We start from the raw sequence: 20,215 nt of genomic DNA, 5'->3' as shown, positions 1-20,215 counted from the left end.
CAGCAGTTCTCTGGATGGACTCCCAGTGTGCCTTGGAATACTCACGGGGTCGCAGCCTCACTGGTTAGGAGCCTAGCCTCCATTCTCCACTGGAGTGGCCTTGGAAGCCCATCCTGTCTTGACCTTGGCTTGGGCAGGCATGACCACCACTCCCCCACCCCCTGTTATTAGTGGCTTTTTTAGCAGAGGAGAATGTGGGGCTCCTATAGCTTCCCGGTTTCTACCCCAAATCCCAGGTCCTTGAGATCCACACACATGAAAAGCATTTCAAGGTATCTCACAAGGTGGAAGTTTTAGCAAGGATTTATTTCAGTACAACACGATAAAGCGTGATGAAGTCGTTGGAGAGGGGGGAGAAGGAAGAGGGAGAAACATTTCCTGTTCCTCACATAGGAAATGGGAGCAAAGACTCCAGGTGGTGGTTCAGTACCTGATCTTTGTACTTTCCTGGGATGGGAATTTGCATTATCAGAAGTCTAGCCACCCTAACCATTAGGTAAATGTGCTGAGTGCTCAAGTTGGGTGCTATGTATTATTGTAAAGTATGAAGACAGTTCCTAGGTCTACCCAAATCACAGGGGACAGAGGTGGCTTTTAGAATTTTCCTTTGCCACGAGTCTTTCTCTCTACCCACTTAAGGAGACTTGCAGCTTGTTAACATCTCAAAGAGGAAGGCAGATGCAGGGAGCCCCATAAGTCTCCCAGTTCTCAGCCCATGCCTGGAATCCTAGTTACTCCAGTGGCAGAGATCAGGAGGATGGTGGTTCAAAACCAAGCCCCCCACTCCTGTGAAAAAACCCATCACGCACACAAAAAAGGGCTGGAGGAGTGGCTCAAGCTTAAGAGCACCTGCCCAGCGAGTGTGAGGCCCTGAGTTCAAACCCCATTGCTGCCAAAAATAAGTATCTAAAAGGAGATGGGGGGGTGGGGCTAGCTGCTCTGAATTTTTAGTTTTATTTCCTTATTCCAGTGTCTGAGTCTGGCCCCTTAAACATTTATTAAAATAACAATTGCCCCGTCTCCTCATCTATCTATCCAGTCTTAGCCTACTGCTGACATTGCTTTAGTGCTGTGAAAGCTGTACCTATGTGACTCACCCAGCCCTTGTCCTGTGGTCGCCCGTGGGGCAGATGTTTGTTTGCTTTCACAGGTTGTGAGTGGCTCAAGCCTTAGAGTGCCTGCTTTGCAAGTGTGAAACCCTGAGTTCAAACCTCAGTTCCACCAACATAAACAAGTTGTTACTGCAAAGTCAGTGCAGTTGTTTAACCTGCTTCTGGGCTCAAGAAAAGGATTCAGGCAAAATACGAAGAAAATACAGTGAATGTGATAAGTTTGTTAGGAAAGAAGTTTAGTCTAACAGGATAAAAGCAGGGAGAAATGGGACTAAAGACGATAAAAGGACTTTCCAAGTGTCTAGCACCTCTAATCAGGAAGACAGTGGATCTAGATGACTAGTGTGGGTGCTAAAACCTGGCGATGTCACCCAGGCCCACCCAAAGCAGGGGCAGTGGGTGAGTCTTATGACTTCCCTTGGCCAGGCATTCCTTTCTTCTGTCCCTCCACCCCTCCCGGGAGCCTTGCAGCTTATTACCATCTCAATGAGAAGGCCGGACCGCGGGCCTGTCTCAGTGGTAGACCACCTGCCTATAAGCTCAGGGCCCAGTTCCAACCCCAGCACCACCAAAAAATCCCCCCAAACCCACAAAAACAAAGACATGAGCCAAAGAGAAAGGCAGACGGCCCTTTATGGCTCTCAGTTCTTGTAACTTAATATCTAAAAGGTGGGCGGGGGTAGCTGCTCGGGCTTTTTAGTCTTTACTTCCTTGTTCCGATGTCTAAATTGGGCCCTTTTAATATTTATTAAAATAGTCAAGCACTGGTGGTTCATGCCTGTAGTCCTAGCTACTTGGGAGACTGAGATCAGGTGGATTGTGGTTCAAGGCCAGCCCGGGAAAATAGTTCTCAGGACCCTATCTCCAAAATAACCAGAGCAAGGTAGACTGGCGGTGTGGCTCAAGCGGTAGAAAGCAGTCTTTGTAAGCATGAAGCCCTGAGTTCAAATGCAGTTCCACCAAAAAAATTAAAAAGTATAATTGTTCTGTCTCCATCTGTTCTGCCTCATAGGTGATAAGAGATGCCGAGACACCAGGGCCACCTGTGTCTCCAGCTGTGCCTGCAAGCTGGGTGTGGCTGCAGACACCTTTCCCAGCTGTTTTGCAGGTCTGGAGGTCAGAGTTTTTACAGGGTGCAGCTCTGTCTCAGCTGCCGCTCCTTCTCAGCACTTGTCCTGGGGAAGCAGCTGGCTCCAGGTCTCAGCTGGATCGCTTTAGCTTGCGGGGAACAATGGCAGGCACTGCAGAGGAGAGAAGGCGGAGAGGAAGTCAGCAGAGTGGGGGGTGAGGGTGGGAGGGAGATCCCTGGTTTCCAGTTGAGGAGGCGCTGGACTTGGGACAGGGCAGTGGCCGTGAGTTTCGATTGATTAGGGACCTTCTGGGCCATAATCTTTTCTCTTTCCCAGAAAATGAAACTGAAGCAGGACGGGGTCACATGACAGGAGGCGCAGGCTTATAGCCAGCAGCCGGGAAATGTGTGCTCTTTCCTGCAGGTCTGCAGGGCCCTTGCGCGTTGGTGGCATGGAGTGTGCTCAGTGCAAGCATGTCTCCAGAGAGGATGCTGCCAAGTTCTGCAGCCGGTGTGGAACCAGGCTTCATCCGGCAGACCCGAGAGCAGGTGAGCCAATTGGGGTAGGGGAGGGTGGGGGGGGGGGTGTAACGGCACCTGGCGCCAGCTGGGAGACCTGGGGCTCGAAGGCCAAGTTCCTGCTTTAGAACCATCAGGTGCCTGTGACTTTTTAAAAGTTCAGTTTCATTTCTTTGAGAGAACTGGGGTTCCCTTCCTTCCCCCTGGGGGAAGCCTCAGTCTGTGACTGAGCCGAGGGCCCAGAAAGGACTTCAGAGGAGTCTCAGGAGGGCTGCTGTTGGTTTGTGCTGTGACTGTGAGGGGTCCCCACAGCTCACCTGCGCTCCGTTCTGGCTCGGGCTGTGGATGGAGGGCTCCTGAGTCCTAGAGCTCCTGAGTCAGGGCTTTAGATCAGGTGAGCCTCACCTGCTGTCCTCTCCCCACCGCACCCGGGGACACCCCAGGGTGCCACTTCTCAGGAGATGATGCTGTCAGTCCACTGCTTTATCCCACACTCTTGGCACAGTGCCACACACATTTGGTGCCCTGTATTTACTTGCTGTCTACACCAGGAAAGGGATAAGACCAGGTGTTGTCTGAAGGCACACAGGTGCCTTTCTGGTACTGTTGTCTGCATAGGAACTTCAGGCCCACGCTGGCTGACAGTCAGATCTGGGACTTCCATCTTTTCTTTTTGGACCCCTAGGACTTGGGTTACAGAATCATGGGCACACCTGATGACCATCTGATGGCCAACTGATCACAGATTCCTTGCAATAGAGATGGAGGGGTGGGATGACCGAGCCTCTTGTTGAGGGGTCCGCATTCCGAGCAGGATGTATCTGCCTGGACCAAGGCCCTGGGGCCAGGGTTTGTAGTTCCAGAGATTAAAAAAGCATCCCATCTGCTAATCTGGGTGTGCCTGGCCCTGTGCTGAGTATAGAGTATCATAAATCCCCATCCTACCAGTGCTGCGGGTGGGGCACAGAGAGGTTAGGTGACTTGCCCATAGTCACACAGCCAGCAAGTGGCAGAGTCTGGAGCTTGTACCTCAGCATGAAGGGAGGAAATGAACAGGCAGGTCTGGGATTGTTTAATGAGGTGCATGGGACAATGCAAAGTGGTCCCCAATGTGGTCTCCAATGGCAGCTGAAAGGGGGTGGAGTGGGGCAGACAGAGCACCTTGGGGAGCTTCATTTACTCTCCAGGCCCTTTGGGGAGACAGGCAGCCTCACGTTCATCCTTGTCCCTGAAAGATCCCCGTCCCTTTGCCCTTCCTTTCATGTTGGGTAAGGAGCTGCAGAGGCAGCCCACGTGTTTGCCAGCCTAACAGGAAGAAAAGCATAGCTCTGTCTGAGAAATGGGTGGTGACTTTTTACAAGACGCTATAAACCTTTTCATACCCGAGCCTCTTCCCACTGCCTTCCAGGAAGGCAGGAGGGGCTTCCCACCTCGCCGAGTCAGCTTGCACAGGGTGCCAGCCCTTGCTTCCTCACACCCGGCTGTGATTCTGTTTACAGAAATAGAAACTGAAACCAGGGCTGAGATGTGGCCCGGAGGTGGAGCACTTGCCTGCTACTTAGGTCCCTGAGTTCATCCCCAGCACTGCACACAGACACTGAACCCAGGATTTGGGGTGCTGGCTGGATCCACGGAGGAGGCAGCAGTCCCTTCTTTCAGCCTCTTGCAAGTTCTCCAGGTGCCCAAGATTGGGTGGCCCAGGTGCTGGGTCCTGGTGCTGCAGGAGAGGGGGATTTAGGTGGGCTGGGGGCTCAGACAGGGCAGAGTTCTGCAGGGCCAGCCTCTGCCCAGAGGCTCCCAGAAGCTGGGGTGTTGGGGACCCCATGGATGAAGGCACGGAGGGCAGCATTTGGGGGTCTCAGGTGGAGGGTGGTAGCTTTACAGGGTGGGAGGGGGAAGAAAGTGCTGTGACTGAGGACTGCGCCTCAGGTTGGGGATGTCCTGGGAGGTTTCTTCAATATGTAAATTCAATTTGTGCCTCAGGTGCTAGAAGGTTATTTTTTTGTGGGGGGGTGATGTACTTTTTATTTTCTGCATTTTCCAAGTTTTTATTAAAGCTATGTGGTTTTGTAATGAAGAAAGTAAGACCAGAGTTCCATGGCAGTGAGGGCGGGGAAGGTCGGGAGGCTGTGCACGTGTGTGTGTGTGTGTGTGTGTGTGTGTGTGCGCGCGCGTGTGGTGGGAGTGGGAGTTCTGGGGTCCAATGCCTCTCACTGAAGGAACAGTCCTGCCTTGGGGGCCAGAGGGGATTAGGGTTCAGCCTCGCCCCTGGTGTGGTGGGGTAAACCGTTGATCAAGAGGGGATGAAAGCCTGATACTGAGGTACCTGAGGGCTCCAGGGACCAAAGGGGACCCAGACTCAGTGAGGGACACTTGCAGACTTAGTTCCCCCAGGTGGGTGGGAGGGGGTTGAATGTCCACCAGGTGGAGGAGGGGCCAGAATAGCCTGGGTTTTCCAAGTTTTGTCCACTCCTATCCCCCAGGTCCTGGCATACACCAGGGTAGGCTGGGAGAACGATGTTCTATGTGCTGGTTTTTTGTTTTTTCAGTTGTGACAGAATAGTCGCAAGGTACGATTTGACATTTTGATCCTCTTTCAGGATACAGTTGGTGGCATTAAGCACATTCATGTCACCACCCTCCATTTCCAGAACTTTTTCTTTGTTTTGGAGACAGAGTCTTTCTGTGTCTCCCAGGCTGGCCTTGAACTCTCAATCTTCTTGCCTCTGCCTCCCAAGTGCTGGGATTATAGGCTTGAGCACCACCCTTGGTTCCAGAACTTTTTTCCTCTTCCCAACTGAACCTCTGTCTCTCTCACAGCCCCTGGCACCCACCTCTCCTTGTGTCCCCATAGTCTGACCACTCTGGGGACTCCCCCCAGCACTATAGTTGCCTGCATCCTGGTTTCGAAGCCTGTTATGCTCTGGATGGGAAGCTGCAGCTGTTTTCCAAGTGAGGGCGAGGTGGAGATGGCTTGGAGTTCAGGCTGGCTGGTGGCCAGCACAGGTTGGGGTGCCTATGGCTGTAGCCTGGACCTACTGCCAAGATGGTCATTTATGAGCCTCACCTTGGATGTCGCCACAGCTGACTAATTTAGATTAAATGAATTTTGTGTGACATTTTGACTCATTCTGCTATCCAAGCGAGGCCCCCACTGTTCTCTCCATCACTAGGGTCTGTGTGAAGAAGAGCTTTTTAGATACCTGTGCTTGGTCCTGCTGCCAGCCTGCTCCTGTGAGCTGGGAGTTCTGCTAGGGACAGGAATTTGCTCTGATTCAGCCACATGTGACAGGGCCTGGATGACAGTAACCTGGAGTGCTGTTTCCTCTGCCCCAGCTACCTCTGAAGCTTGTAGGAGACAGTGCAATTACTCCTGGTGCTGCCAGAGGATCTGGGCAGGTTGCCTAACCTCTCTGTTCCTCCATTTTTTCACCTGTGGAGCAGTGACCTGCCAGGAAAGCGGCTGCTGTGAGGAGTTCACGAGGTATCACAGTTTAAAGTATTTTGTGCTGGTTAAGCATTCACTCTTTTTTTTTTTGCAGTACTGGGATTTGAACTCAGGGATTACAACTTGAGCCACTCCACCAGCCCTTTTCTTGTGATGAGTGTTTTCAAGATAGGTCTTGTGAACTATTTGCCCTGGCTGGCTTGAAACTTTGATCCTCCTGATCTCTGCCTCCTGAGTAGCTGGGATTACAGGTGTGAGCCGCCGGTGCCCAGCTCATTTCTGAGTCCTCACATGTGTAGAAGCCCTGTGGTCAGCAGCACCTGGAGCAGCTGTATGGCAGAGCCTGTCTCAGGAGCCACCAGCCCTGAGCACTTTCCTGACAGGCTGTGTCTGTGACAGAGCCCCTGCCCCAGGCTGGTCTGCTGGGAGGATGTGTCCTGTACATCCAGGACTCTGCATTTGCAGTGTGGCCTTTCGGACTTCTCTCCAGCTGCCCGCCTGGCCATAGTGTCTCCACCCCAACCCTCTCTGGCTTTTTTGATTGTATTTAGGGATAGTCAAGGACACAGATAGAAATGGCAGCTCGTTGCTCCTTCTGGTTTCCTTTACTGGGGAAGCCAAGCATTTTGGGGAAAAGTTGAGGCCACTTTTCCCCAAAAGGGAAAACCAAGAGGGAACCTCTCTTGGTTTTTTTCTTTTTGATACTGGGACTGTTTATGTTGAAGAAACTCAACAACAACCCCTCCCTTCTCAGCAGAAAGGAGGAAGCCCAAGCCCTGGCTGGAGGGGTTCAGGTGGGGGGGGGTGCGTTTGCTCCTTTCTGTGGTCCTTGCAACCCTGCCCTCTCCTCAGCTTTGTCCTCAGGCTCAGGTCAAGTGGAGCACAGGCAGCTTCCCTCCAGAAGGACACATGGACGTATCAGATATGCCACTAACAGGAACCCTTCCACACTTCTTGCTATCAGCCTTTTCTGAGTCAGTCACTTGGGAAAGATGCCAGGTTCTGACTGGGTTAGGCTGACTGGACTGATCACCCCGCTGCAGTAGTGAGGGGAAGGGGGAGAACTCAGAATCCCCAGGTTCTTACTAAATGTCAGTTCTGCACAGAAAAAGGACTGGGGATGTGGCTCAGTGGTAGAGAGCTTGCCTAGCATTTATAAAGCCCTGCGTTCGAACCCCAGCCAGGCAAAAAAAAAAACAAAAACAAAACAACAACCCAGACCTTGCACAGAAGAGATGAGTAGTGACCCAGTGAATGCTGGAGAAGGCACCCAAAAGTGGGTACACCCTAGGCACGCCTGGGACCTTGGAGAGTGGTCTTGGGGGCTGAGGCTAAGAGAAGGTTCCAGGCATACAACCAGGCTTGAGATGACACTGTCTAGAGTGAGAGACTGTGGAGTCATGGGGACCCTGGCTTGAAAACAGAGATGCCACGAGATGTGGGGTTCAGGCTTAGGTGTGTGCAGCTTGGAGAGAGCGTGTGGGTGGTACCTCTGCACAGGTATGGCTCTTGGTTGATGGGGTGCATGGATTGGCTAGGTATCCAGAGACCCCTGGCAGAGATGCTTGGACTGGGGTGCTCCTCAGTAAAGAGGACGAATGTCTTTGGCAGAAGGGAAAGGGTGACCAGTTCTGTTTTAGAGCTGTGGGGTCTGAGGTGCTGCAGGTACCCCAGTGTTATGTCTGGTGGACTGCTTGGCCTCTGTCTGTCTGCCTCACTCCTCATCCTTCAGTCCTGACCCCGTCCTGCAGGGCCGAGAGCAGAAACCACCCCCAGGACCTTGGAGGGGGTCAAGGTTGATCCCTCCAGGCATATTCCTGGGAAGGTTCCAGTTTGCCCTTTCAGAGCTCAGTGCTTTACCTGACTCCTCCTTTATCTGCTGTGTAGATTCTGAGAACAACAACTCTGTGGTGGCCTCAGCCCCAGAGGAAGAGATGGAGCTTGGAGAAGCTCTGAAGGTGGAAGAAAACCTGAGTTTGTCTTTAAGCTCCGGAGACTGGCAGGTGATTCCAGACGAGTCCAGTTCTGATGCCTCCTGGACGGTCCAGAAGGTGAGTGATCTATCCCTGTGTCCTCTGTCCCCTTGCTGTGCACTTCCCCAAAGCTCTTTCCTGATATGGTTCTACTGGTGACTGAGATGGGTCAGTTCTGTGTCACCCTCACTGTTCCTGCGTCTCCACAGTGGCCTCTCCGGGACAGCCTTACTGCATAGCTGTCCCACTGGTTCCTGAAAGTGCCACTGCCCATGGAGCCCTGCTTCCCAGTACTAGTAGAGCTGCCCTTTGTTCCTGGTTCATCTAGAAGCTATGGCTTCTGGGTTAGGTGTGGGGCTGGGCTTCTGCCACCTGTGGCCCCGTGCTCCTCTGGGTCTCTCTGTACTGAGGGTGCGAGCCTGGAGGTGACTTGCCATTTGTGAGCAGGACGGGTGTTCAGGACATGCACTGGCTGCTTGGATGCCCTTTTCCACAGGATGAGCTGAGCTCTCTTTTGTCTTCCCATGGCCTCCAGTTGCCCCTTCCATGTGTCAGACACACAGGATGCATTCTCAGGAAGGGTCCAGTCAGAGCCCTTGGCCAGGCTTCCCAGAGGATCTTCCTGGAAGTGGTCCAGAAGAACAGTTGGGGCTCCTGGGCTCAGTTGGAGACCCAGACACCAAGTCCAGCTTCTAGGTTTCCTGCTGGATGCAGAGAGATGGAAGTCATTTTTCTGTAACCAGGTTGGACCTGGTTTTCTTCCTTTCTCCCTCCTTCCTTCCCTTTCTTCTTTGCTTCCTCTGTATGTCTCCCAGTCTGGCCTTGAACTTGTGATCCTCCTTTCTCAGCCTCCAGAGTGCGAGGAGTGGCTGGTTTTCTGTCTTGTTCCTTGTGGGTGGTGCTCTGTGGTGTAGCCGGGATGAGAAGTGACACAGCAGGCAGTGCTGTGGTCTGTTGTTAGTGTGTATGTGAGGTGTATCAGTGGTGTGTGTGTGTGTGTGTGTGGTGTGTTGGTCTGTGTGTGTGAAGGGGTGTGAGGTGTGTGTATGTGGGATGCAGCTCAGTGGTAGAGCACTTGCCTAGCATGTGCAAGGCCCAGGGTTCCATCTGTCACTTCAACTCCCCCCCCAAAAAAAAGCCCAAACAAGCAAAAACCAGCGTGCAATCAGGGTACCAGGGTAGACAACCCAGAAATAGGAGTCTGGAGGGTGTAAAAACACTTGGAAAACAGATGTGAGTGTGATCTGGGTGCAGATTTTCTAGTAAGCAAAGGAAAAGGTACAAACAAAAGTTGTTATGTTGGTCACTAGATAAGTCTCAGAAGAACTAAAAGCCTCAGGCTATGCTAAACGGACATGGAGAGCAAGCACCCTGGGAAAAATCTAGCATAGCTGTCTCTTCATGAAAATATACGCTAAAGAGTGTCACAGAAGTAGAGGAAAGAATCTGAAGAAATAATGACCAAAACCTTCACAAACTTGGTGACAAATACTAATCTCGAAGCTCACCAAATGCCAAGACACATTAGAACTCTAAATTAGAACCTGCTGGGCGCAGGTGGCTCACATCCATAATCCCAGCTACTTGGGAGGCTGAGATGGAGAGAATTTGCCTGGGCAAATTGTTTGTGAGACCCCCATCTCCAAATAGAGCAAAATGGACTGGAGGAGTGGCTCAAGCAGTAGAGCGCCTGCTTTGCAAGCACTGAATGCACTCCTTAGCCCCTTCCCCTCCGAAAGAAAAGGCATTAGGATTAAACTGTCAAGTTAAACATAGAATCTTTTAAATTTAGCAGCAGGTGAACAACTTGTCACATATAAGGGACCCTCAATTAGAGCAACAGTCAGTTGCTCACCAGAAACCATTGAGCCCAGAAGACAGCAGGATGCCATATCCAGAGTGGGGAGAGAAAAATACAACTGTCAAGAATAATTTCCTATGTAGAAAAATATCCTCAGCTGGAGGGTAAAGAGCTTAGCGAGCATGCATGAGGTATTGGATTGATCCTGGGACCACAAATAATAAAATAAAATAATGCAGTGTTCAACTGTGTGAATCCATTTATAGAAAATATGCAGAACAGGCATATCCATAGAGAGACAGCACGCCGGTGGTTGCCAAGGTCTGGGAGATAGAGACCAGTTTCCTATTGGGGTGACGAGTATGGGAGCCTTTTAAATAGTGTACTGAACACCACTGAGGTCACTTTAAAATGATTGGTTTGGGGCTGGGGTGCTGCAGCTCAGTGGTAGAGCACTTGCCTAATGTGAGTCCCTGGGCTGGATCCCCAGCACTGTTAAAAAAAAAAAAAAAAAGGTCCATTTTATATGATGTTAACACTATGTACAGACTGTCATAAAAGATTTGTAAAACTGATGCCTGAATGTGCACAAGCCACACCTGAAATTTGGAGCCAAGTGCACAAGTGAACACTGAGATTAGTGTGCAGAGGCTCTGTGTATTCCCAGTCCCATGGTGAACTTGTGTGGGTCTTCATCTGCAGGTGATGTACGCGTTGCCAAGAATAGGTCTCAGGGATGATCACAGGTTTGATGCTCCAACATTGTGGGATGATGCAGTACCAAGATAGATGGGCTCAGAAGCCAAGATGGCCAGGCACTTACAAGCCCCATCCCAGCAGAGTGGGTCCTGCTACCCATGGATGGGAGTGTGTGGTGAAGGGGATCCTGGGGGAAGTCACCCTTTCCTATTAGTGGGATTTCCAGTCTCCACCTAGTTTTGTTTGGTGGCCACTCAGTGCCAACTAGCAGGTGCTTTTTGCTGGTGTCACTTTCTCTCAGAGGCTAATGGTTTGCACTTCACACAGTGAGGGAAGGGTAAGTCCGCCTATACAGAATGTGTTAGATGGAAGGCCCTGGCTGACCCTGCACCCTCGGTGTGCTTCCCTTCCTCAGCCTCCTGCTGTGCTGCTTGGTTTGAGGTGACAGGAGTTGGCTAGACCCTTGGCACTGCCTGGTGGGGTCAGAGAAGTGTGCCCACTCTGATCTCAGTTTATGAAGGCCTGGCCTGGCTCTGCCTTAGGTACCTGGGCTGGTGTGCCCCTTCTCATGTCTGAAGCTACATCTGTCTGGAACACTGGCACAGGCGTGCAGGTGGAGGCCCTGGGGACTGGGCCCTCAGTTTGCATGTATGGGGAGGTCGGGGTTTCAGGGCACTTCCACTGTTGTGTGGCCTGGCTCTGACCGCCGGCAGGGGCCCTTTCTTGGTTTTCTTACACCCTCCAGCCTGTTGGCCCTGGGCCACCAAAGATTCTGGTGAGCTGGCTCCATGCCCATGAGTGGGTAGCCCTGCTCAGTAGCCATACTGAGCTAGGGATCCTTGGTGATTTTGCTGGAGTGGTGCATGGGGTAACCCTGGCCTGTCTGAAGGGGCTCGTTTTTCAACAGGGAGTGGTCCTCGAAGTTATAGATCCTGTAGACGACACAGCCAATGGGCTGGGAACTGCTCATTACCCTCCCGACAAGAGGAGGAAAGAGGATGCAACTGTATCTGACGACGTGAGCGTGTTGTCTGCAGACGCTGTGCAGGTAGTGCCCATGCATCATTGCACAAAATGCCTTGCACCCCAGCCCTGCATGTTTGTAAGCCACCACCTCACTGAGGGCCCAATCTTGGCAGAGAAGGAGAACTCAGGGCACTGAGCCATGCCCAGGTTGTACCTGTGCCAGTCTATGACATAGCAGTGCTGACTCAGGTTGTGGCTGTAGTGACTGAGGATATTTTGGGAATGCTGCCTATCCTGTCACTCAGCTTTTATTTCTTGTGAAACTTTCCTTTGTCATCTGGAGAAATTAATTTTCCCCGACCAAAGCTCCATAAGCAACCTAGCACTCTTCTCACAGAAAAGAACAGATCAAGCCTGTGTGATCTGCAGGTGCCCAGGAACAGACAGGGGGCCAGGTGAGCTTGTGCCCTGGCCAGCAGGTCCTAGACATATTCAAAACACCAGCAGTATGGTGGGTGCCCTCTTGAACTCCCCTCCCCCCTTTTTTTTTTGTGGTACTGGGGTTTGAACTTGGGGCCTACACCTTGAGCCACTCCACCAGCCTTTTTTGTGATGGGTTTTTTTGAGATAGGGTCTCAGGAACCATTTCCCCAGATTGGAACTGGCTGATAGGTCACTAGCACTCTAGCTTAACAGAAGTAGGGTGGCTTCAGACACTGGGGAGTGATTCAAAAAGAGTTACTTCCTGTACCTGTCAGACTTTTCCCGGCTGTGACAAAATACCTGACATAAATAACTTTAGGGAAGATGGATTTATTTTAGTTCGTGGTTCCAGAAGTTTTTGTCCACAGTTCTTGGCTTCGTTGTTTCTGGGCCTGTAGAGAGACAGAGGGTTATGGCATCAGGAGCATGAGGCAGCCTCCTGGCTTTATTGATAGAGAGAGGGAGGGGAGAGGGACAGAGAAGGGAGTGGGGATAAGGTACAGCCCCCAATAACCCAACCCCAGTGACCTACTTCCTCCAACTAAAGTTTCAAAATAGTGCTACCCGCGGGGGACCCAGCCTTCAATGCACAAGGCTTTTTGCCAGACACTTCACAGCCCAAGGATTAAATGAGCAGCCACTGCCCTGTAAGGTCACCCCGGGCCCTGCGAGTCAGGTCGATCAGTGCCTGTGGACTGGATGTGGCAGGAGCTCCCACTGTGGTGCTTGGTGCCTGTAACACAGGGGCTGGACTTGGCCAGACTGACAGTGCAGTGGGCATGGTGAGCCCTTCAGGACGGAAGCACAGGTGGAGAACTACACCGGGGCTGGGCCGTGGCTCAGAGGTAGTGTTTGCCTAGCGTGCAGGGGCTTTGGGCTCTATCTCCATCATTGAAAACAAAAATGCAGAGGACAAATGAGTTAGGAGAAAGGCGAACCTGAGCCTGCAGGGAAGAGGATGCTTCCTGAGAAGGAAGATAGAAGTTTTGATGTTGGGAAGCGATTTGTTCTCACCCCAGATTTGTACATGGAACCAGCTAGTAAATGTAAAAGATAGTGTAGATCTGAATGGGTTTCATTTTGTCGGAAAGATTCTCTAGATCACTGGAGTATAAATTGCCGGGAGTACCTATTAGGGATGTGAAAAAGAAGGCAAATGAATGGAGATTTATCGTAAAGGTACCAAGCTACAGGAATGGCCACATTCTACCAGACTAGTACTCTTGATGCTGAGGCAGGAGGATCATGAGTTCAAGGCCAGCTGGGGCTACATAGCTGAGATCCTTTCCTCAAGAAACAGGATAAATAAAAACAGACAGTATAAATGAATGCTGCATTTACATAATTACATAAGTCTTCCTAAGCCTCAAGGAGGTTCACACAGTGTCTGCCTGTTCTCTGATTCCTTCTGCTCTCGCCTGCCTGTGCCCAGGGCTGTACTTGTCCTCGTGACTTCCCTGAGTAGTGGTCCCTCTCTCAGACACTCCCCTCTTGTCACTTCTTCAAAGCCATGGTGCATGCTGGTGGAGACACGGCCAGTCTCTGTACAAGTGAGGAAACTGGTCTTAGAGAAGCGAGTGGGTTTTGCGCCCATGGCTCTGGTTGGAGCTCTTCCCAGAACAAGGCTCTGGTGACCAGCTGGCTAGAAGGAAGTGCTGAGCTGCTATCACAAGAGAGGCCATGCTGACCTTGGCCCTCCTGGCTTCTAGGACCTGAGCAGCCCTTCTTATCAGTCCTACTAGGAGGAGCTGGCTGGCCCCCCAGGGGTTGGGGAGCACCGAGCACCCAATTGTCACCCTCCTGCTCTTGGGCCTATGTAGTTTCACTGTCCACCTGCCCTTGGCTGTCAGTCTCCAGCACTGCCCCACCTGCGAGAGGACGTGGCCAGCACAAGATGTCCCTCCAGCCTGTCCATGTGGCTGACCAGTGCCCGATCCTGATGGTCTTTTGATGGCTCTGTCTGGACCACGCACTGGGGCTTCACATCCTCTCTGCTTAGGTTCTCACCTCAATCTCGTCGCCATATTCTCTCTCTTTTCTTTTTCCCCCCATTTTGGGTTTTTGTTTTTGGGGTTTTTTTTTGTGTATGTGTGTGTAGTGATGGAGGTTGAAGTCCTTCTGGCTCTGCTTCCCAAGATTGCTGCTGAGATTCCAGGCATGCACCATCACACCCTGCTAATCATTACCTTGACCCTTCATTGTGTCCACAGCAGGTTTCCTTCTTTGCTGACCATCCTTGAATGCCTGTTCCTTGGCCCCACCCCTCTTCACCCCATCCTCTGTTCCCTAGAGCCTGCATCCTTTTGTGGCTGACTTCTTACCTGCTCAGGCCCTGCTAGCCCCAGATGCTGGTGGATCCCGCCCTCCCCCCCTCACCCCCCAAATCTCAACTCCAGTCTCCTATTTCAGGGCTGGACCAGGGTAGTGAGTGATGCCAGGCCATGCAGGAGGCTTTTTTTTTTTTTTTTTTTGTGGTACTGGGGCTTAAACTCAAGGACTTCACCTTCACTCCACCAGCCCAATTTTTTCTGGTAGCATTTTTTGAGATAGAGTCTCAAGAAGTATTTGCTTGGACTGGCTTTGAACCTCGATCCTCCTGATCTCTGCCTCCTGAGTAGCTAGGATTACAGGCGTGAGCCACCGGCACCCGGCCATGCAGGGGTCTTTGGGCCATGCTGGACTTTGGCTTTCAGTCTGGTGGAACAGGAGGCTGTGGGAGGCCATGCTCGTCTTCCATCACAAACACTTGCAAGTCTCTACCAAAGAGACAAAGCCATGGCCCTTGGGCTGCTGCATCTTTCAGACTCAGGCCTCTGCCACCTCCTCAGGAAGCCTCTGGGTCAGGTGGCCTCTGACCTTTGCCGTGCCCTCGCTGTGCTGCCTGCTTTGTGGGATGGGACCCTGTCAGTCTCTTACGTCCTTGTGCCTCAGAGACCCAGGTGACCCAGTAGGTCTTTGTGGAAATGAAGCCCTTTGGATAAAGTACTAAAATTCCTACAGTTCTGTGAAGGGTCCAGGGTGGTGTGGACCTTCACGCACCCTGTAGCTGGCTGACTTGGTGGTAACCACAGCAGCTGCTCGTTGAACCATCAGGAAGCTGCTGGAGACAGCTGGGGCCCAGGAACACCCAGACCCATCAAGTCAGGGTGTACAGACTGGGGGTGGGAGCACGGCTTCCCTGTAGTTCTTAGGCAATGCATTGTGTGACCACCAATTGCCCATGGGTCTCCTGCTCACAGCAAGGCCTGGACTGGCAGCATCAGCTTTGCAGGTCCCCGTGGAAACCAGGAACCTCGAGGTCTGCCCACCTCTGAGTGTGAACAACATCTGGCTGCACTTGGAAGTTGGAGAAGTTTCTGCTTTAAGTTTCTTAAACCTGTTTTTCTTTTAGTGGATGTCGGTTCTCAGACAAGCTGAGGACTCCCTCTGTAGGGCTCCTGGGGTGGGCTGAGGTCGTCTGGGTGGGTCTGCAAGGGGGTCCCTTAGGACAGAGTGACCCAGAAGGAAGCTACAGATGTATCGCAAGTTCTTCTGTTTCCTTTTTCCAGATGACTTAATTGAGGTGTGGGGGCTGTGGGATGGGTGAAGGAACAGTCCCAGCTATCAGTCTGTGTGACGGGGCCTCATGGCTTACTGCCAGGGGTCAGGGGCGATATGATCACTCCAGAACATCACACCCTGGGGCCTTGTGGGTCCTGGGGAACCCAGCACACCTACCCCTCAGGCTCCAATCCTGGTTCCTAAAGGTGGGGAGCCTGCCTGGGAGCTTGGGGTACAGCTAGGAGCCACCCTAACTGCACCTTTCACCCTCACCTTTTCATTTAGTCCGATTCTTGTGTAGGTGACATAAGCTGCATGGGTCATGGAGAGGCCTGAATGTCTCTAATGTTCAAAATCCATCCTCCAGGGAGATCCTGCCAGAGCGAGGCTCACAGCTTGGCTGGGGCAGACCAAAGGGTGTGGCCATGCTGCCTAGCCAGTTGTCCCTCAGCTCTGCCACCTACCCCCCTTGTTTCTTCCATTCTGCCCAGGGTTAAATAAAAGCCTGCAGGTAGGACGTGAAAGTGACCTGCCACATAAAGCTGGACATACTTGAGAAATGGAGGGGAACTTAGTGGGAGATGCTGGTTAGAGGATAGAGAATCTAAGAAGTAATATTAGCATCTCTTTTTCTGTTCAGAGTAAAAAGAAGAAAAGGAAGAAAAAGAATAAGAACACTTCTGATTCTTCAGAGCCAAGTTCCTTGTCCCTGTCTCCCTCCAGCCTCCAGAGTCTAGATTTGCTTTCAAACCCTGCATCCCAGGACTCAGCCCTGCCCCAAAGCCAAGTCCTGCATGGTGGTCCCACTGGGCAGCCCGGCCAGCCCCAGGTCACAGGGATGGTGTCACCGGAGGTGGACGGCTCAGTCATGCATTCTGAGAGTGGCAGCAGCACCCTGCAGGGTCAAACTACAGGAGGCAGGGATGGTGCTGCGGGAGGTGAGAACAGTGCTATAACCCAGGAACACATGGAAGGGAAGGACCACGACACTTCCACGTGCGCTGTGGACAGAAGCTTCTCCCAGGAGGGATCTGGCCTGACTCCCTCTGCCTGTGAAGGCCTCCCTAGTGCTGAAGATGCTGCCTGGAAGTCCCCATTGCCTGAGTCCAAAGGGGACAGCGGTGCTCCCAGGGAGGAAGCACAGACGGCCAGGCAGCAGGCAGCAGCCCCGGCCTCTGGAGTGAGTGTCAGGGAGGGGTGGCTAGGGGTGCCCTCAACAACTTTGCTATGCCATGCATGTCTGGTGTCTGGACCCTGTCTGGGAGGGTGTCTGGGACCTGCTCCCTGGAGTGGGCAGGGAAGAGGCTGCCAGCCCCCCTCTCCCTACAGTCACTCACTCAGCTTATGGCTGATGGTGACCCTTAAGTCACTGGATTGAAGTCTGTCCTTCCTGTTCTGTTTCTGTGGCTCAGAGATTTGGGGTCGTTATTTCTTCCAGCCAATTAATGCTACAGCACAGTCAGCTACTTCAGTTAACAAGGCTGGGAAAGAAATGAAAGACAAGACTCAGAAAACAAAACTGCCACCCGCAAACCCCACTGCCTCCAAGGAGCACTGCCAGGTCAGCCTGGTCTATCTGTGGGACCCTCCTCCCGCCATCTGCCCTGGACTGGTCCTTCCTTAGCCCCTCTCCATGGGATTGCTAGTGAATGTTTATGGGGTGCTAGGGATACAGCGAGAATGAGGCAAAGCCCGCCTTCACAGCACTCCCCGGCTAGAGTGAGAGTGTCAGAAAACACGCGGGGGAGTGAAAGTGCCATGGAGAAGGGTGGAATGAGCGCTGCTGGAGGGTCCCAGGGAAAGTCCTGAGGGGGGAAGGCTGCCTCAGCCCGGCAGCTGGGCAAGGCCTCTGTGGAGGTGATGTAGGAGATGAAACCAGAAGGGGGGAGGGGACGAGCCATGGACTATCTAGGACCATGTCCTGACAAAGGGAATGGTGTGTGCCAATGCCCCAAGGTGGAGCGTGGTGGGGCCTGTTCTCAGAGCAGAGAGGCTGGTGCCCTTGAGTGAGTGAGGGGAGGGGAGGCCATGGGCAAGATTGGAGAGGGGCTTCCGGGGCTTTTGGAAGGTTCTGAGCAGAAATGGACGTGTGTAGACTGTAGGGTGAAGGGGAAGGCTGGTCTTAAACATCGGGGTTGGGTTGCTTGTTTCAGGAAGCTGAATCCAAGGCCAAGCCGACTGTTCCTGGGAAGAAAACGGCTGAAACCAGGATCTTGAAGCCAGAAGACCAGAAGAAACCGGAAGGGAGTGACAGAAATTACGCAGCTGCTGTGAAAAAGGAGGAGCAGAGGAACCAGCGTGCTTCCTCTGTGCGGGAGGCTACAGCCAGGTGGGAAGGGTGCCTGTCTCGGGGGCTGTGGGGGCCACAGGTCCCAGTCCTCCTTTCAGAATCATCCCTGAGGTCACAGGGCCAACATGGCTCTGTGGAACTCGGGAGAGGTCCTAACAGCCCAGACTCCTACCTAACCTGACCTCCCCGCCCTGCCGTCCCCATTGCTTTGGAGCTGGGACAGGGGCTGGCCTCCCTGTTGCAGGGAGGGAAGAGGCCACTCTCTGAGGACGGTGTGTTCAACCCCCGAATGCCATCAGACTTTTATTCGGGTGCATTGATGCACAAACAGCGCACGTGCGCACGTGTGCCTGACACACAGGCCTAGCTACAGTTTCCATCTTGGCTCTCCCCAGCACGCTGAGCCCCGAGGAAGGAGTCACGGTCTACTTCCACGCTATCCTCTCCAAGCACTTCGACTTCAACCCCGACCACCACAGAGTGTTTGTCAGGGGGGGAGAAGGACTGGGGAAGCCAGCCTGGAAGAACGCTTGCGAGATGTACTACACCGAGTGAGTACGGGGGAGGCCGTGAGCTGCCTCCCACCATGTGTGTGCAAGTGATTATGGAAAACGAGTGTTTCTAACAAATATCCCGTCAGGCATCTCGTTGTCCCACTTGGTTGTGGCTCTTTTTTTCTTGATTCTGGCTGGAAGTGTGCGCTGTTCTGAAAGTGTGGATCATCGCTTTGGGTGTGCCGTCCGTGGCGTGTGCGAGAACTGGTTTGTCCAGGGTAGGATGTTCGGATAACCGTCTGTCTGTGTGTCCTGTTGACCCACAGGGACTTATCGGAGAACGGGTCTCTCCTGGATGGCAGCATGGTCATTCCCAAGCAGAGCCTGGATAAACCCATCCCATACAAGTACGTCATTGACCTCGGCAAGGGTAACGTGGAGTACGAGTTCATCTACAAGACTCCGCAGAAGAAAGGCGAGCACGTGAACCGCTGTCTGATCGTGCAGTCTTTCTTGGCGGGCTCCGGAGGTGAGCCACCGTGCGGCACCCGTGCGTGTCTCTGGGGAGCTGACTGCTGGTGTCTGCAGGTCCTTTGCTCCGTGCTGGCCCCTGGTGTTTAATGAAGCCATCTTTGGAAGCCTGGCTCTGGTCCGATACACGGTTGAGACTCAGCACACTTCACCTTAGCCGCTTGCTTGTGTGAGGAAATGAGGAAAGGGGTTTGGACAAAGGAGAGGAGCTGAAGCTGCAGGGAGGGCCAGGCTCGGGTGGAGGATGGCAGGGGACAGGTGAGCAGGGTCACAGGTCGAGAGAAGGGAAGGGGGACACAGGAGTTGCAGGTGGTGACTGTACTTGTCTCATCATTACCACGTGCCTCTCAGTGCCTCTTACCCGCCCATCAGAGGGCTCTTCAGTGCCTTCACGTTCTGACTGTTGAGTCCAGAAAGGCCCTCTGGGCAGCTCCATCCCTGCCATTCATTCCCGCACACTCAGCTGTCCTGGTCAGCCTGGGCTCCTAGCCGTATCCTCCTGTCCACCAGGCTGCCCAGGACTCTCCAGGACGGGCCTTGCCAGGAGCGAGACTCCTTCTCTCCATGGCAGCGGCTTGAGAAAAATGACTTTTCTTTTGTGTTGTTAAGGCAACACAAGACACAGAAGTGATTATACAGAGTCCCTACTACTTCACCTTGGGCAAAGACGGAGTCCTAGTAGCTTTTTATAGTATGGATTATTTTCTGTTTTGCAAATTTTATTTTTTGAGAAGTGTCTCACTGTGTTACCCGGGCTGGCCTCTAAGTCCTGGGCTCAAGCCCCCTTCCCGCTTCAGCCTCCCAAGTAGCTAGGACCACCGCACCTGGGCGTAAACGTAGTTTACATTAATAACAGGGCAGTGTGCTCTGAGCACGTCAGCTGTAAGGTGAGGACAGGTACTGCTCCAGTAATTCCACAGGAAGTGTGGAATTTCCACATTGCTAAGGGCTGCAGAGGTGGTGGGATTTGGAGTGAAGGTCAAGAGATGCTCTCTGAAGGAGGTGATGAATGAGTCAGAAAGTACACAGTCACAGGCCATCACCCGGCAGGGACGAGGCAGAGTCGGGTGTCAGGGCTGCCAGTGCACAGCACCTACCATGTCTCAGAGGCCTCCTCAGACACCTGTTTCCTCACCCATTTTCATTGCTGTGTGTGTGTGGTGGGGTGTGTGTATGGTTATGTGTGTGTAGTGTGTGTGGTGTGTGCATGTGTGGTGGGGTGTGTGTGTGTGGTGTGTATGGTATGTATGGTGTGTGTGTGTGTGGTGGGGTGTGTGTGGTGGGGGTGTA

General features: G+C 52.7%; 1 protein-coding gene across 9 annotated transcripts in view; it reads left to right on the top strand.

Annotated features, from left to right (window-relative positions):
- Rnf213 (ring finger protein 213) overlaps positions 1-20,215 on the top strand; it is a 119,062-nt gene that overhangs the window by 16,947 nt on the left and 81,900 nt on the right. For 5 of the 9 annotated variants that reach the window (XM_074044935.1, XM_074044930.1, XM_074044934.1 and 2 more), the window contains exons 2-9: positions 2,606-2,730; positions 8,036-8,199; positions 11,529-11,669; positions 16,251-16,790; positions 17,049-17,171; positions 17,764-17,939; positions 18,296-18,451; positions 18,721-18,923. In XM_074044935.1, the coding sequence (XP_073901036.1) occupies positions 2,634-2,730; positions 8,036-8,199; positions 11,529-11,669; positions 16,251-16,790; positions 17,049-17,171; positions 17,764-17,939; positions 18,296-18,451; positions 18,721-18,923 (1,600 nt within the window). In that variant the 5' untranslated portion in view covers positions 2,606-2,633. Of the gene's footprint in view, positions 1-2,443; positions 2,465-2,605; positions 2,731-2,872; positions 4,379-8,035; positions 8,200-11,528; positions 11,670-16,250; positions 16,791-17,048; positions 17,172-17,763; positions 17,940-18,295; positions 18,452-18,720; positions 18,924-20,215 lie in introns of those variants that run through there. The other 4 variants (XM_074044938.1, XM_074044936.1, XM_074044933.1 and 1 more) reach the window with 3 other exon arrangements.

This window comes from Castor canadensis, chromosome 11 (genome assembly GCF_047511655.1).
Source record: "Castor canadensis chromosome 11, mCasCan1.hap1v2, whole genome shotgun sequence".
NCBI lineage: Eukaryota > Metazoa > Chordata > Mammalia > Rodentia > Castoridae > Castor > Castor canadensis.
This window is presented reverse-complemented; position numbering and strand designations above follow the sequence as displayed.